A 16,273-nucleotide genomic window follows, 5' to 3' on the forward strand; every position below is an offset into this window, starting at 1 on the left:
ACATCTCTTACCAGATAAAGATGCTGCTTCTTTTATTCTAAAAAAACAACAACTGTTATCTAATTTTAGTTTCTAAAATGTGCACAGCAGTACCGACTGCCTGTTGGCTTCTTCAAGATTGCTTTAGCAGCCCATGCCGTGCTACAAACTGCAGAGGTGTTTCCCACATTACAATCAGTCACACACCCAGAGTAATCCATAAATGTCTATGAAGGAGAGTTTATTCAGCACTTCATCAGGTATAAAGTGGTTTTTATTTGGAAATGTGGTCCCTATCCATCTTATAAATGACTTTTTAATGGTCGTCACACCGTCCTAATCAATCATGTGGCAGAGCTACCCTGCAAGCGCAAATACACTCTATTTATAATTCCTACAATCTGCGGTAAAAACTGACACTCAGTGTCTCCTTAGTACTGTAAGCAAACAGAAAATGGAGTGAAATTCGCTTTGATTTGGTGGAAACATTAGAAAGACTGAGTCTCAGCAGCCTTCTAGTCATGGGGTTCTGTTTTTATATCATCTCTCTTTAAACATACGTACATGTACACGTGTGGAGTTTAACTTTATTTTAAAAATAGTACTTTGGTGTGTCCACATTCAGGCCCATACTTTTGTGACCCATTACCATCCCCCCATACACACCGGCACCCCCTCCTCGGCCCCCCCTTTAGTACTTTTCATCCGTAATGAGATACAAATATGCATCAGCAGGACAGTGTCTACGCCACGCGTCACTGTGTGAATATTACTCACACTTATTAGCTGGATTATGTTAATCTTTACACTCCCTGCTCACAGACAACAGACTCCCCATGATATGGCGCTGGTCACGGCAGTAAGCGTGTGTGTGTCGTGTGTCCGTGTGTAGACGGTGTGTATGGCTTCATTTGTGTGTTGGGAGTGATTGCCATGCTGTCCAACTGATCTGCATGTGAAAGGGTGGTCTAATTACATCACTTATGGAAATGAGAAATGTACGTATGTGTCCACATACACACACACACACCACTGACAGCTTACTACTGAGGTCAAAAAGACAATGTGCGCTCTCCTTTTTTAGAGTGTCATCACCACCTGTCAGAGATAGAGATGTCTTGGCACAAGTTACAGAGAATGTTTTGATACACTCCTTCACACAGATGAGAAAAAAGAGTGGAGGGATCAGGATGAGTAGTAGAGTGAAGCTCTTAGACTGATATTGGAAAATGTCTGACCACATATCAAGTGATTAGTCTTTTTTTTTTTTTGTCAGACTAAAACATTGATAGTATCCCCGTTGGAATGATTGATTGAGTCTGACACATTTTAATTACGCCCAAATTAAATGAATCGGCTGGCGGGCTATAAAACATTGCTGTTTAATAACGAGGTCTTCCATTTGCCTTTTTTTTTTTCTTCCTTCATCCAATCCAATTTTGGCTGCCCGCACCAAATAACCTCTCTCCATTTAATGATATGCAAATGAATTTTCATGAACCCCATGATCCCATGCGATGATTAAACTGAGATGACATTAGCTGCCATGCTGCCACCGCTGTCACTGTTTCTGTCTACCTCCTTTTATTTCTTGTTATCTCAACCATCGTTCTTCGTGTCCATGACAATGGCAAACCAGCAATATTAAAGGGTTCATTTCCACCGTTCCCTTATGAGTTTGCTTTGTTAGATGCAACATTTTTCCTATCCAGTGTTATTTCAGAGACATTTTCAAATGGCAGGAGAGACTCAGCGTTAAAGTATGAACCGGTCGTTCCTCAACCACTTGTAGTAGTAGAACACAGAAGACATGCATGTTACAGCAACACACTGTAATTATAATCCCGTAACATCATAAAGACAGATTTAGTAACCTTCCACATCTCTTCATTTTCCACTTCTAATACCGTCCCACCATTCCGTTTCAGTCTGGAGACAACTCCACCTCTGCTGTCGTCTATTGTACTCCATTTGCATAATGAAGCCCGGGTTTAATTAAGATCCCACTGGAGTCTGGAGCCAAGGATGAGGGAAAGAAGGACGAGGGGGGTTGGGAAGGGGGGAGAAGGATCCAGCGTTCCTTTAGCTTATCCGCACGTGTCCAAATAGGAGGCACAATTTGAGGGGGGGGGGGTGTATAAAAGTGTTGACGAGCGATTAAATCGCTAATTATGATCGGCTGTTAGAATTAGTGTGTGGCTGTTAATTAGCTGCAGACGAGATGCCCAGACAGTTGCCCGCCCCCCGATGACTGCAGCACCCTCCCTGACTGGCAATAGAGAAACACAGCTTGACACCCGGAGGGGACGATGCCAACATATCCCTCCCTTTGACACACACAGCAGTCTGAGGGTCTATCCCTTTAAGAACTTCCCAGGTGTCCATGCGCAGGAGAGAGGCTCTTCATCATCCCTGTCCATCCGCTCCCACTGTTCTTCGTTAAGCGAAAAAAATTCCCTGTTTAGTTCTTCTGCTACATCCTTTATACATTTGGCTCATTATTCCTCTTCTTTTCCTCTCCATAATGGAAGGTACGATCCTCAGTCTGAGCTCGCCAGAATGGGATGCAGCTTGTTTTCTGTGCAGCAGTTGGCACTGAGTAGAGTTGGCATTGAGAAAAATTGTTTTTCCTCCTACATTTCTACCCAAGTTACATTTATGCTTCTGGTTCCAACCTTCTGCTGCTATCTTGTTTCACCATGTTCTGTGCTTTTCGCATGGCTCCTGGTGGCAACCCGTGACTATCGCCTGGCATGGTGCCATCTGTGTTCCTCCTTTCCCTTGAGGGGATGCCCATCGCCAAAAACGTTTATGGCTTCCGAAATCTTCTACTGGAGGTTTCTGTTTCCAAATGTTTGCTTTACGCCGGCTTGGCAGCGTGCCATCTTCGCTTCCCTTGCCCCTTATCGCCCCTGAAAAGATGCCATCACAGAATTTGCTGGCAACCGTTGCCCTGGCACCTCCTGTTAGCTTTGTCCAAAGCAAACAAACGGCGATTAGCAGCAAATCCTCAGAGGTGAGTCTCCTTGTCGTCGATTAAGTCAGTTCACCGCGGACCCGCTTTGATCGTCCCGGTTCCACGGTGACTGCAGGCTGGCATAGCGCCTGTGGACTGGCACGCAGGTGGCTGGCATGGAGAGAAAGAAATTCCTGAAAATGAGCAGAAGTCACAATTTTCTGAGAACGGTTTTCCTCGTCTGACTACTGTTCATCAAAGAAGTTCAACTTTACGGTTTCATCCATTTCGCTTTTCAGCATCCCTGTATGCTTTCCTTATTAATGAACGGTATCTGACTCATCCTGTGTCGGCTGGCATCCAGCTCATCTCCAACGCTCTGCTCCCCTCATGTTGTCTCCTTTTCTCTCTGCCCAGTCTCCTGCTGGTGATTCTCCCCATTGTTCCTGTGCCAAGGTGGCACCATGGTGGTAGTATCAGGTCTGCTTTTCCTCCACTTCCATTCTTATTCTCTTCGCCCCTTTCGCCCATGCCCATGCCCGCCCCCGCTCAAGTCCTGACTGGATGGCACCGTGCCAACCTGCCACCGCCATCGCTCTCATTTGTAGCTCATCCCTCTGTTGCCCTTCCCCCTGTCTCTACATTTTCTTCCCTCTCTCTTCTTCTCATTCCATAATTCCATTCATCCGTTTTCTAAATCACTACCCCTCTCTGTGTATGAAATGCAAGGTTTTGTGAAAATACACATTACTGAAAACTTTTTACATCTATGTATACACACATCGCAAAATCATCCATCTCCGGTGTCATTGTGGAGACTTTGATGGCACCTGAAGGAATGCTCTGAGTGACTGCCCCCCCAAGCTAATTACTGCAACACACAGTTATTCCACCGAGACAAGAGGGAAAAGAAGAGGAGAGCCCCGAGTTTGGAGAAAGCTTGTGTTGTTTTAATTAACTTTCACCCCCTCCCCCCATTATGTGTACTTTGATTCACATCTAAAAGCAGCCTTATGCAGGTACTACTTGTTCACACAAACTGAAGAAATAAGATTGAGGATATTTTCAGTAGAATCGATGGTGCACGATTGAATTCAAGCACTTTCCTGGGATGACCCTTATTTCCTTGTTTTTCTTATTTCTCCCTCTTTAAAAAAACTCTCATGTCGCACAAAAGCTGCCAGTGGTGGAGGAGGTATTAAGCAAATACTCATTAGAACACAAAACATAATGACTATGTAAATGATGTGTGTAATTTATGCATAGGCTGAGAGACTTGTTCTCTTTTCAGTCCTCCATTGTATTCACTCTATTTATATCCCTTTTCTTTAAAACTTCACACTTATTTTCCTCTTTTTTTGCCCGCATCCAGTGAATGAATTAAAGGGGGGACTTCTTTGGGTCTCCCAACTGTCACTATTATTCTGTGTTTTTAACACATTTCTCCTGGCCTTCAAGCATAGTTTATTGTTCCCAACAGTCTCTCAGCATCTCTCGCTTCTTCACTTTTTGCTTCTTTGTACTCACAGTCTGTCCTTTCCAAAAACAAACCCAGCACTAATGCATTAAACCAACAGCTGGGTGTTTCAACAGGGTCTGTCTTCCAGGAATATGAATGGGTGAATAATCTAACACCTAAACAACATCCACACTTGAACTATTTTACATGCTGTGTTATCCTTTTGTTCCTCTGTGACAATGTTGGCCTTAATGTGTGGTCCAAACTGTGTGGTAAATTGAAGCGTGTCCTGATAGACGGCGAACAGCCTTGCTCCTGTCTAGGATAAACACCTATAATACTCCAGCACCCTTGGCAATCACCATAGCAACAAACCATGGTACCCACGTGAGTTGCATAATAAGACGTTCCCCAAGAACATGGATCATAAAGCAGCGGCAAAACCAGATACCTGCAGCACTGAACGTCTATCAAGAAATAACAATATGAATGTCGGTTTCCAGCTTCACCTCTGACTCATTTCGCACTATTATTTTGCTTTTATAAATAGGTGTGCATCACGCAAGGAGACGCGTGCACCTTCTCTCTGTCTCTCCAGACTTTAACAGGTGCTGATGAGCCACAGTCAATGACTGTAATGAGCTATCGATCACCGTGGGAAAACAGAGGGACAGAGAGGGGTGAGGCAGGTAGAGGGAACCAGAGGACACACACAAACAGCAGTAGGTGGGGAAAAAAAAGGAAAAACTTCAGATGAACTAAATGGAGACAAGCAAGTGGAGACAGGGCATCAATACTTGCTTTAATCAAGTCCTTATCTCCTATTGTCCTGCTTAAAATAGAATTTACGGGAAAGCCCTTTTGTACCAGTGCAGATCGAAAAAGAAGTGTTTCAGCGTGTGGTGGCTCTGGAACGGCTGATCTGCTCGAGGTGACCACGCAGACATGCTTGTCATGACCGAATCCAGATGCCAGTGAATGGCACTGACGCAGTAGCTCTACTGCCTCTCTTTTTTTGTGCTGTGTGCATGGAGTTGAGGCAGACAGCTTTAGGGAAGGGGGAGGTGCATTCTGTACGTGTGTGTGTGTCGTGTGTGTTGGCTGCCGTTTCAGATAATGAAATGCAGCAGGGAACAAAGAGCTGGGGGCCCCTATTCTCTGTGCTGCAGCTTCATTTTCACTCCCGTCAGTCTATGATTCCTGCATCCCCTCTTTCTTGTGTTTATGTTTGTATGAGCGGTTTGTTGTGTGTACCAGTGTCCCCCTCCTCCCCCTGTTAGTATTCTGCATGGCAGATCCCCCTAATGTAATAACTGTGTCTGCATGTCTAATTTACAGCAGGAGAGAGTAAATAGCCTGTGGTTAATTACAGTATGTGTGTGTGTGTGTGTGTGTGTGTGTGTGTGTGTGTGTGTGTGTGTGTGTGTGTGCGTGCGTGTGTGTGTGAGAGCCCCGTCTATGCATGTGTCTACATACGCGTGGGTGTGTCAGAATGATTTATGAGTTGCAAATAGCTACACCAGTGGCCCGTTTCTCCTCACTTAGTTTTTAATCTGTCGTTCCATTAATTTTCCTGGAGACGTTACTATGGTTTTAGAACCGTCAGCACGAGGATGCACATGTGAGTGCATGTATGTGTTAATGAGACAGAGGTGTGGGTGTTTTGGGAGGGTATGGGCTGCTCGGACACCTGAGCAGCACTCCGCTCCTCATCCTTTCTACCTGTCTCCCTCACTTCCTTTGCCCCCTTTTTTTTTTTTTTTTTTTTTTTTTACAAAGTGCTTCATTCACTTGCTTCCCGGAGAAGCACAATGAACACAGATCTTTATTGACAATACACAGTAGAACATGGAAACAGCAGGTCAATCCGTTTAGCCCAAGGGCCGATACACCAATTCACCAATTTGTCAGTGTTAGTTTGAGAGAGAAAAGCAGCTAATCTCTCCTCTCTGCTCTCTATTGATCACACACTTAGACTCCACTTCTCTGTCTAAACACTATTGATTCTCTCTCTCTCTCAATCTCTGTCTCTCTCTCCCTCTTTCTGTCTTGCTCTCACCACATACCACAGCTCTTAACACAGCTTTCCTCTGTACACCGAGTAGATCTCTGATAAAAGCCTGTTTAATTGAGCCTGAACGTCCCAGTACGTGCAGCCCCAAGTTGCATTTTAGATGAATTCTCAGAATATGAACAAAATGCATGAACAAAACAAGACCTACAATTAGATTCAACAATATACTATTATACATGGAGCTTATCAGCTTTTAGAGTTTGATCCACAAGTTTCACAAATCATTGTTCCCTGCTGCATACATTCAAATGCATATGCATGGCCTCATTAAAAAACCACGTTAGTTAGCAAGCCTTCTACAACCTGAAAACACAGTGATGAAAAAAAATGCACCCACAAAATACAGTATCCAAGATTTGCCTTCACATCAAAGTGTGCAATGGAAACCAATCACCAAGATGTGTGCTGTGTAATCATTAAATAAAGAGGATTATCCAGTAATTTCACATCAGTTCAATTACAAACATGGAGCTATGTCTGGATTTAGTTTTTGGAGAACTCTGTCATGACATTTTTATTTATATATATGATTTGGTGGAGAATTGTCCGTGTGAGGAAGGAAAAGTACATTTTTATAGCAGTTCGGTAATTATATCCATATTCCTTTACCTTAACTGGAGTCTAAACAGACGATCCAAACTGTTAGTGGTGATGTTAAAGACCAGGCAGACGTTCACGACCCTCCCTCAGCATTTACTAGACCGGGACGCCCCCTACCGGTGGGGTCAGCACATTACAGAAGTGGTGGCCGGTGGTTACAAAACATCAGCACATGGCTTTCGTAACTGGAAATCAGCGCTTGAATAACATCCTACGAACTACGAGTTTTACATGTTGGTGTTTGTTTGCAGGACTTTAACTATTATTTGTAGACAACTGGAGTTGTGTGGCTTTAATTCATCGTCACTTTTCACCTGAAGATGCTTCCTTCAGCCGAACAGAGTCAAGCCTCGGTTACAAAGATGCTGACAGAAGTTCTGTCGGGTCGAGAGGATCCAGAAGGATTTTTTGCAAAGTGTTTGTCGGTCCTGGGACACCAGGACACCCGATTACAGTTCCTGTCCCTCATCCGGCCTCTGTCCACGGCCGACAGATCCCTGCACTCCATCCTCACGTCCGTCCACCACCAATACTTCACTCATGTAAGTTGGATGCTGGATTCTTAGTTGTTATAACTTAATTCTTGGAAGTCCCAAATTTTTTGAAGCAATTCGTCAGATAAAAATATGATACATAATTCAAACAACAGATATAGGATAAAACCGACATAAACATGGTACAAGTACATAGCAATTCTAATAATAGTTCGTTGTCAGGCACGAATGTTTAAAATGCCTCATAAAAAATCAGGTCAGCCTTAGATCCTAACGTTATTTTTAGTATATAATTAAATATTGTTGCTCTGTTTTGTTTTCTTACCCTTTTAAGATGTCTACATTGATTTTTCTTCAGGAGAACGTTGCTATTCTAAGAACACTGGCACGTTAACTCCTTGAAAGGATTTCCTGCAGTGAAACGTAATGTACGGAAAACCATTAGGGCCAAATTAACCTGCTAATAAACAATTATGAATTTAAGGTTAGAACTTTTAGAATATGGACAGAACTTGGACTGCAAAGTTAGAAATACAATATAGTTTTCTTTTTACTCCAAGCTTCGAACCCCCGCCCCCCCAACTTTTATTGTAATTTTAAATTAAAACTCTTTTCATTGAGGCCTTTACCCCTCCCATAAAAATGATCAGTCCTTTCACTGACGTCACAGCTGAAAGTTTTTACAAGTAACTAGAAGAACAATTTTTGTTTTCTTGTGGTTAATGTTTTTTATGAAGTGGAGCACCTGTCATTAAGGCAAAGTATTTGTTAAAACCAACCATGAAGTCATAGTTACTCAATTACAGTATTAGTACTGACAAAATACTATCAGCTGTCAACGGTGTATGTTGATTTGTCTTTATATTTGAAATAAAGTTAACAGAGAGAGTTCTAGTAATACAGCTCCCCTCCTGAGAGGATGTTTCATCAAGCAGCAGTGAAAACAGATTTCTTGTATGAAGGATGCATTTATTCGAAGTTGGCAATTTGAATATGCAATTATAAGACTTGTCGGATAATTGTCTCCAGGAAGAAACCCAATAACTCAAAGCAGTTTTTTTTAGTGTAATATAACTGATAATGGTTTGTCCTGATAAAATTTTAGACAGATGATGATGATGAAGTTGATGACCTGCAGCTTGCATTGGCTCTTTCTCAACTGGAAATGACAGCTAACCAGCAGTCAATGCCCAACCAAGAGTCTCAGCTTCAACAATGTGGAGAAAGACTGGTGTCGGTATCTCCACCTCAAGGAAGCAGCCAGGCAAAAGTGTCACCAGGAAGTAGCCCCTGTGTCAAACTGATCCCGCCACGAACTGAAGAGAACGAGCTTCAGAAACAGACACATCCTCGTGAACATAGTAAGGACACACCATGGACAAGTCAGTCTAACTTAATGTCCAAACAAAGTGTGTTTGGACATAGGGATGGACTTATGGATGAAGGAGAGTCGACTAAATCACAGAAACCTCAACAATCTAAGACCAAGCGACGGTGCCGTAAAGGTGCTGGCCAGCGGGGTGTAGGTTTGCCCCGTTCTCCGTCTGCACCGCCGCCACTGCTGCTGTGGTTCAGGAGAGACCTTCGTCTTTGTGACAACCCTGCTCTCGTTGGCTCATTGGAAGTTGGTGCGCCCGTCATTCCCATCTTCATCTGGAGCCCTGAAGAAGAGGAGGGACCAGGAATTACAATGGCGCTAGGGGCTGCTAGTAAGTTGAGAGAAGAATAAGTCAAGCACAGTGCTTCAATTCTCCGAGATGTAGTTCTGCTTGTTCTGTTTATATGGAACTAATTTTAAACTTGAGAATGTCCTGAGTGTTGTCTAATCACATCTTTTTAAAATTTTATTATAGGTAAATTCTGGCTTCATCAAGCTCTGTCTTGTTTCTCTTCATCACTGAACCGGATTGGTAGCCACCTGGTGTTCTTTGATGCGAAGGGGAAAAGTGAGGGTGGATCTACTCTACTTACCCTCAGAGAGGTAGTGAAGCAAACAGGAGCAAGAAAAATCTTTGCCAATGCCCTGTATGAGCCCTGGCTGAAGGACAGGGATGATGCAGTAGTCTCCGCTCTTCAGAATGATGGAGTCGAATGCAGGATGTTTCACTCATACTGCCTCAGAGATCCATACTCTGTCAGCACACGGGGGGTGGGACTCCGAGGTTCGTCATTTTATTAAAGTGTTTGTGGTACAAACCGACGAACAATATTTTCCATATCATGGTAAATGTTTTCTCTTTATTCAGGAATAGGTTCAGTGTCTCACTTCATGAGCTGCTGCAGACAGAACCCAGGGTCTGCCACCGGGGTTCCCCTGGACGCTCCTTCATGTCTGCCCAGACCTTCCCACCAGCCTCAGGGTGTCTGTTTGGACACGCTAGGCCTGGCACGCATGCCCTGCAGGAAGGACGGCACACTGGTCAGTAACTACAGTAGAGCAGGAATGAGTTGTGGTCCAGGACATAATTAAAATTATCAGCCCTCAAGACCCTCTTCTGTTCATTTTGGCGTTCAGATTGACTGGGCAGCTAATATTCGTAAATCCTGGGACTTCAGTGAAGAAGGAGCACACAGACGAATTGAAGCCTTTCTTCATGACGGTGAGACACCTTGTGTACATTTTGTAAATGTATAACACTGTTGATCTAAATGCGTGAATATAATTATTTCCTATGTTCTAGGTGTGTACAGGTATGAAAAAGAGTCAGGCAGAGCTGATGCTTCAAATACAAGCTGTCTGTCTCCGTACCTTCACTTTGGTCAGATCAGTCCACGCTGGCTGCTGTGGGATGCCAAAGGGGCGCGTTGTCGGCCCCTGAAATTCCAACGTAAACTGGCATGGAGGGATTTGGCATACTGGCAACTAACATTGTTTCCTGACCTCCCCTGGGAATCTATCAGACCACCATACAAGGTAGAAATAGTGACGCATATTTTGTCAATGCTAACAAAGCAGTCAGAGACTGCAACATCCCGCGACAACCCTGAATTAAAAATTTTACCCTGATCTGCACATTTTTGTGTCTCTGGCTTCCTGAAAATGTTGCTTTTTGTTTTGTGATTATATCTCATCAGGTTTCCGAAATGTGACCTAAAAAGGTATAAAAGTGAAAATTTGACTTTGACCTAGTTTTTCAAGGTCAAGGTTGTGATCTAATTTTCATCCCCCTGCCTCCCTGAATATAACGCCTTTTGATTCGTCTTTATATCTTATCCGGTTCCTGAGACATGTGCAAAAAAATGTGCAAAAGTTGAAATTTGACCTTGACCTAGTTTTCTCAAGGTCAAGGTCATCATCTCATTTTCATCCCCTTTGCTGCCCGAGCAATGTGCTTTTTGTTTCATCTTTCTATCTGGAACGGTTGTGAAGATATTTGTTGGACGGACGGACGAACACCCAACAATGACAATTGCAATACATCACCGCTTTGCGGGATGTAATAATCTGAGCTTCTTTCTCATACATATTCAAAGTCTTATACTTTAAAGAACTACCGTATGTTCATAATAAGCATCATTGATCCTGTGGTACCTGCAGGCTCTGCGTTGGAGCAGTAATCGTAGCCATCTAAAGGCGTGGCAGCAAGGACAAACAGGCTACCCTCTGGTCGACGCAGCTATGAGGCAGCTGTGGCAGACAGGCTGGATGAACAACTACATGAGACACGTAGTGGCATCTTTTCTCATAGCATATCTCCACCTGCCCTGGCAAGAAGGCTATCGTTGGTTCCAGGTGAGTCATGGATGTCTCTGTGTGTGTGTGTATGTATGTGTCACATGTATTCAACAGTTGGTTTAAGAAGTTCTAATCAATGACTTTATTGGTGTTTGGCAGGACACCTTAGTAGATGCAGACGTTGCCATAGATGCTATGATGTGGCAGAACGGCGGCATGTGTGGCCTGGATCACTGGAACTTTGTCATGCATCCTGTTGATGCAGCAATGACCTGTGACCCCTACGGCAAGTTTGTTAGAAAATGGTGTCCTGAGCTTTCACATCTACCAGATGAGCTTATTCACAAACCCTGGAAATGTCCCGCATCTGTGCTTCGTCGTGCTGGTGAGGAAGCGATCACTGTTGTCCTTCGTAATTAATATCTTGTGTGTGTGTTTTTTTTAATCATTATAAGACACATCTTCTGTCTGTTCTGTTGCCTGTTCAGGAGTGCTGTTTGGACAGACGTATCCTGAGCGAATCGTGACAGATCTGGAGGACAGGAGGACTCAGTCTTTACGAGATGTTGCCCTCGTGCGGAAAGAGTTTGGACAGTATGTGGACAAGCGGTCCGGCTGTGATTTGGTGCCTTTGCCCCCACGTCTGGTATCTGAGTCTCTGGGTTCATCATACGGTGATGAGGGTGTGATGTCACAGTTCCTGTTGCCTGTCATCACCCGCATGGAGTTTAAACACCAGCTAGAGGATCCAGATGCAGATTCTACCTCAAATCCCTACAACGCTGTTCTAAAAGGATATGTTAGCCGTAAAAGGGATGAGACTATTGCCTTCCTGAATGAGAGAGACTTTACTGCCAGTGTGATGTACGAGGGAGCCCAGAGGAGGGAGAGGCTGGAGAGTGTTAGTCGCATAATGGAAGGACTCCCTAAGACCCAAAACCCTCGAGGTCGGGCTCGGCGAACTCCAGCAGCCAAGGACAGGTTTTCCATAGTGCCTGGTGGAGCAGTCAGCTCGCTGAGGTGATCCAGAGATAAAGCCCGAAAGCTCACACACTCAACATGACAGTGACTAGTTATTACCAGTAAAATTCAGAAGATGAAAATTTTTATTAAAATTGTTGGATTAAATGGATTGGAGGCTAACCCAGCTAAATGTAACTTGGTTTTACTGCAGCGTCTGTGCTTTAAGGTCCAGGCACAGATTAACGCACAGATCTGTTCCAGATGCATTTACCTCCTGTTGAGTTTGAGTTGTTGCATGACATTTAGTTTTGCTCATCATATAAAAACTATCTACATATATTACATTAGCAAATTAGCATTGATATCAAGTGACACTGACAGTCACGTATGTCTCTTAAGTGAACTTTTAAAATACTTTTTTTTTTTAAATTTAATGTACTGAATTAATCCCCGAAGGAAAATTAGTGGCACACTCTAGTTCGTCACAGGCATACATCTATATTGTATATATTAGTGTGTACAGGCTCTGAACACACAGACACACACACACAAGGGGCCTGTACACATGCAGGGGGAGGAAGACTGGCGGGCAGCTCGTTTTGGTGCACCCAAGTGAGCAACTTGCAAGGAGGGATGACGCCTTGCTCAGGGGCGCCTCGGCAGTGCTCCGGAGGTGAGCTGACACCTCCCACTGTTATCTCATAATCCGGGTGTTATTTTGGGCGGGAGCGGGAATCAGACCGCTGGTCTTGGAACATTGGACGATCCGCTCTACCACTGAGCCACTGCCACCCCCAAACTGTCTTCATAATACCGGTAATTTAAAGACGACTTTGGGGAAATAGGGTGGCACGGTGGCGCCATAGCGCCGCCCTATTTCGAGTCGAGTCCCGCTCTGTGCGGAGTTCGCATGCTCTCCCTGTGTCTGCGTGGGTTCTCTCCGGCTTCCTCCCACCTCCAAAAGCATGCGCTTCAGGTTGATTGGCCGGTCCAAATTGCCCGTAGGAATGAGTGTGTGCGTGCATGGTTGTCTTTGTGTGTGGCTCTGCAGTGCACTGGCGTCGTGCCCAGAGTGTCCCCTGCCTCACGCCCTATGCCGCCGAGATAGGCTCCGGCTCCCCGTGACCCGCTGCCGCGGATATAGCGGTGGTAATCTGAAGATGACTGACTGACTGACTGACTTTGGGGAAATAAAGTGACAAAATATTGTTTCAGGAAATGTTTATTGATTCATTTATAGGTCCCACGCCTACACTGTAGTTGACAAACATGCAGTGGAGACCAAAGTGCTATTTATAATACTAAACATGAAAGAAAAAGTTCTGAATGAAACACCTCGATTCACTGCATGTCTTTGTCTCTTCAGTTTGAAGATTTGAGGCTCAAACAACTCATGATTGGAAGCGAAAGAAGTGCGAACTGGTCCTCTACGGGAGATAAAGGGTTCCTATTGTTCTCAATACTGCAACACTGACAGGCTTGCAATCAGGAGCTCTTAAAATCCCCTGTGGTTGCTTAGTGTGGTCTTGAAACTGACACAGACATCTTGTGGATCTCCCTGCCAGTGATTATTAGAGAGGAGAGAGATCATCACTCTCATCGGATGGTGTTAGGTTAGTCCTCAATGGCGTGAATATATCTCTCATAGGCTGCTTCATCCATTAGGGTATCCAGTTCTGCAGGGTTGGCAATGGTCATCTTTATCAGCCAACCTAGAAAAAAAAAAACAGGTGTAAAAATAAGGTAATTGAGGGAACCAATAATTTGCAACATGCAAATAAGATCTGTACAATCATTTGTTTGCTCTGGCTCAGTTTTAAGGCACAAAAACTCGTCTCAGCTACAGAAAAACAACCCGATCTCTAGTGGATGCCCTCGTTTATGTTGCATTACTGGCATCTACTGTCTAAACAATCATGACACCATCCACGCATCTGCATTATTTTTTGCTGCAGGCTAACACTCGGTCATCTTTTTGGTATTGTCAATTTCCAAACCCTTAATAAAATAATACAGTGAACTTCACAGACTGACCATAATGAGAACTTACCATCCTTGTAACAGGACTTATTGACCAGCCCAGGCTTATCTTCCAGTAGTGTATTGACCTCGACAACTTCTCCAGTCAAAGGAGAATAAAGCTCACTGGCTGCTTTTACACTTTCCAGTGCTCCAAACTCATCTGACAGTAAGAAAAGTGGATTTATGCCAAAGATCATTTAACTTGCAGAAACTACATAGACAGAACAGCTACAACAGACATCATTTTTCCACCAGTGCTCAAACTAAACTGAGCAGTTGTCTTACTGTCAGTTCTAGAGAACTGCCTCTGATGTTATACAATATTGATATAACCGTAATATGAACATGCTCATTGGTGGAAACATCCTAAACACATCTCATAGTTCAATTAGCTTTCATGTCAGAAGGAACCTGACACATATCTGATTTAACACCAGACATCAAAGTGGACAAAATCAGAATTATAAACAACTGATTCCAAGCCATTTGTGGCGATTATACTGTTATGAAAAGCCATATGTCGTATATGAGGAAAAAAATCTGGATGTTTGTTTGATTTGAGTTCATTATAGTTCATTTTCTAAAATAATAAATATTAAAACAATCCTATCTTGGTTGACACATTGAATAAATCTTAAATTGCAACTTTGGGACAAATAACGTTTTTTGAACTGAAAGAAATCGAATCTTTATTGCTGTGGCAACACATGAAACGGCTTATCAGACCTTTACTCTGTTTATCCCTGTCTGATATAATGTTGTATCACCAGATGTAATGGTACGTCAACAGATGTTACATCACTGTTTGAGATCAGGTTTTAATGAACTCCTATCAAAGCTGCTGCAGTAAGTTCATGTCCGCCTGAACTTCGTACCTTGTTGAGCCAGCTGTGTTCCCACCTCTGGCAGTCCACAGTAAACTACATCTCCCAGAGCCTCCTGTAAGATGACGAAAAAAGGTCAGCGGTACAGGAGAAGCCACAGAGGAATTGTTTGCGTGGGAAGGAGTCTGGCTGTGGAATTTACCTGCGCGAAGTTGCTGATGCCGACAGTCCCAATGCCGCCATCTTCCACTCGGATCCATTCATGCTTGTCTGTATATTTAAGTTCTGTAAAGTAACATAACATACTCAGAATATGAAAGTCTCTCACTGTAAGAATTTTAAATATTTTCAAATCCCGACCAACACGAAGACAAAGAGATGACAGCCATGTTTGCACTACGCAGCACTTCGTCCTTTGCGAGTGGACTCATTACCTCACAGCAAAGGAGATGTTAGCTAATATGCTACAATTAAAGCCTTCACATAGGAATACCTGCTGTTGTTCGACTAGAGGAGGATAATGTTCTTCCAAAATACGCGTTAGATGCTAGCCGCAAGGGAGAAAGTGGTGCAGAGCGGGAAAGTAAAGGCAAAACTGTGAAAAAGTTGGAAGACAGGGAACGGAGCAGGACACAGGCGGCCATGTTTGTCGCTTAGTGATGAGAGCGGAGGTCTTCTTCTTCGTGGGATATAGAGAAGACACCAGTGCGTTACTGCCCCCTACTGGGCTAAAACAAAACTACCGACGTTAACAAATCATTCTCTATTGGTGCCATCATTTTGCGTCATCCATCCATCCATCCATCCATCCATCCATCCATCCACACATCCATCCATCCATCCTCACATAAACGAGACGACCGTAATTGACTAATCCGCAGCCGCTTCTTCTGCCTTGAGGGTCACTGGTGTTTCTGGAGCCTATCGTGTCTGTGTAGGTTCACAGTCATCCAGGTCATGGTTATCCAAAAGCTGTTGAGTCGATCCACTGGATGTTAACATCCATTGGAGACTATCCGAACTGAGAGGAGGGGTACCCTCCGGACGTGGCACCACGGCATTGCAAAGTCACACAAAAGACAAACAACCACTCAAGCACACACTTGAAGACACGGAACCTTTTTCCCGTGAGGCGACAGCACTATCCACTATGTCTGAAAGCTGCCCTTTTGTCATAACTATTATTTGGCAAACTGGAATGCATCAATATGCCTGAGCACTCAGGG

At 43.9% G+C, this 16,273-nt stretch overlaps 2 protein-coding genes across 2 annotated transcripts; one reads left to right on the top strand and one right to left on the bottom strand.

Annotated features, from left to right (window-relative positions):
- Window positions 1–7,388: 7,388 nt before the first annotated feature.
- si:ch1073-390k14.1 (deoxyribodipyrimidine photo-lyase) lies at window positions 7,389–12,262 on the top strand. The gene is made up of 9 exons (XM_068312114.1): window positions 7,389–7,610; window positions 8,668–9,271; window positions 9,416–9,724; window positions 9,809–9,981; window positions 10,078–10,162; window positions 10,244–10,476; window positions 11,101–11,295; window positions 11,398–11,623; window positions 11,727–12,262. Exons 1-9 carry the CDS (start codon window positions 7,389–7,391, stop codon window positions 12,260–12,262), a joined length of 2,583 nt encoding a protein of 860 aa, XP_068168215.1.
- A 1,151-nt stretch (window positions 12,263–13,413) lies between these two features.
- gcsha (glycine cleavage system protein H (aminomethyl carrier), a) lies at window positions 13,414–15,724 on the bottom strand. Its single transcript, XM_068313524.1, has 5 exons — window positions 15,541–15,724; window positions 15,250–15,332; window positions 15,099–15,162; window positions 14,252–14,383; window positions 13,414–13,913 (listed from the first exon to the last, which is right to left on the bottom strand). Exons 1-5 carry the CDS (start codon window positions 15,689–15,691, stop codon window positions 13,816–13,818), a joined length of 528 nt encoding a protein of 175 aa, XP_068169625.1. The 5' UTR covers window positions 15,692–15,724; the 3' UTR covers window positions 13,414–13,815.
- Window positions 15,725–16,273: the final 549 nt, after the last annotated feature.

Source organism: Antennarius striatus, chromosome 4, assembly GCF_040054535.1.
Source record: "Antennarius striatus isolate MH-2024 chromosome 4, ASM4005453v1, whole genome shotgun sequence".
In the NCBI taxonomy this organism is placed as follows: Eukaryota; Metazoa; Chordata; class Actinopteri; order Lophiiformes; family Antennariidae; genus Antennarius; species Antennarius striatus.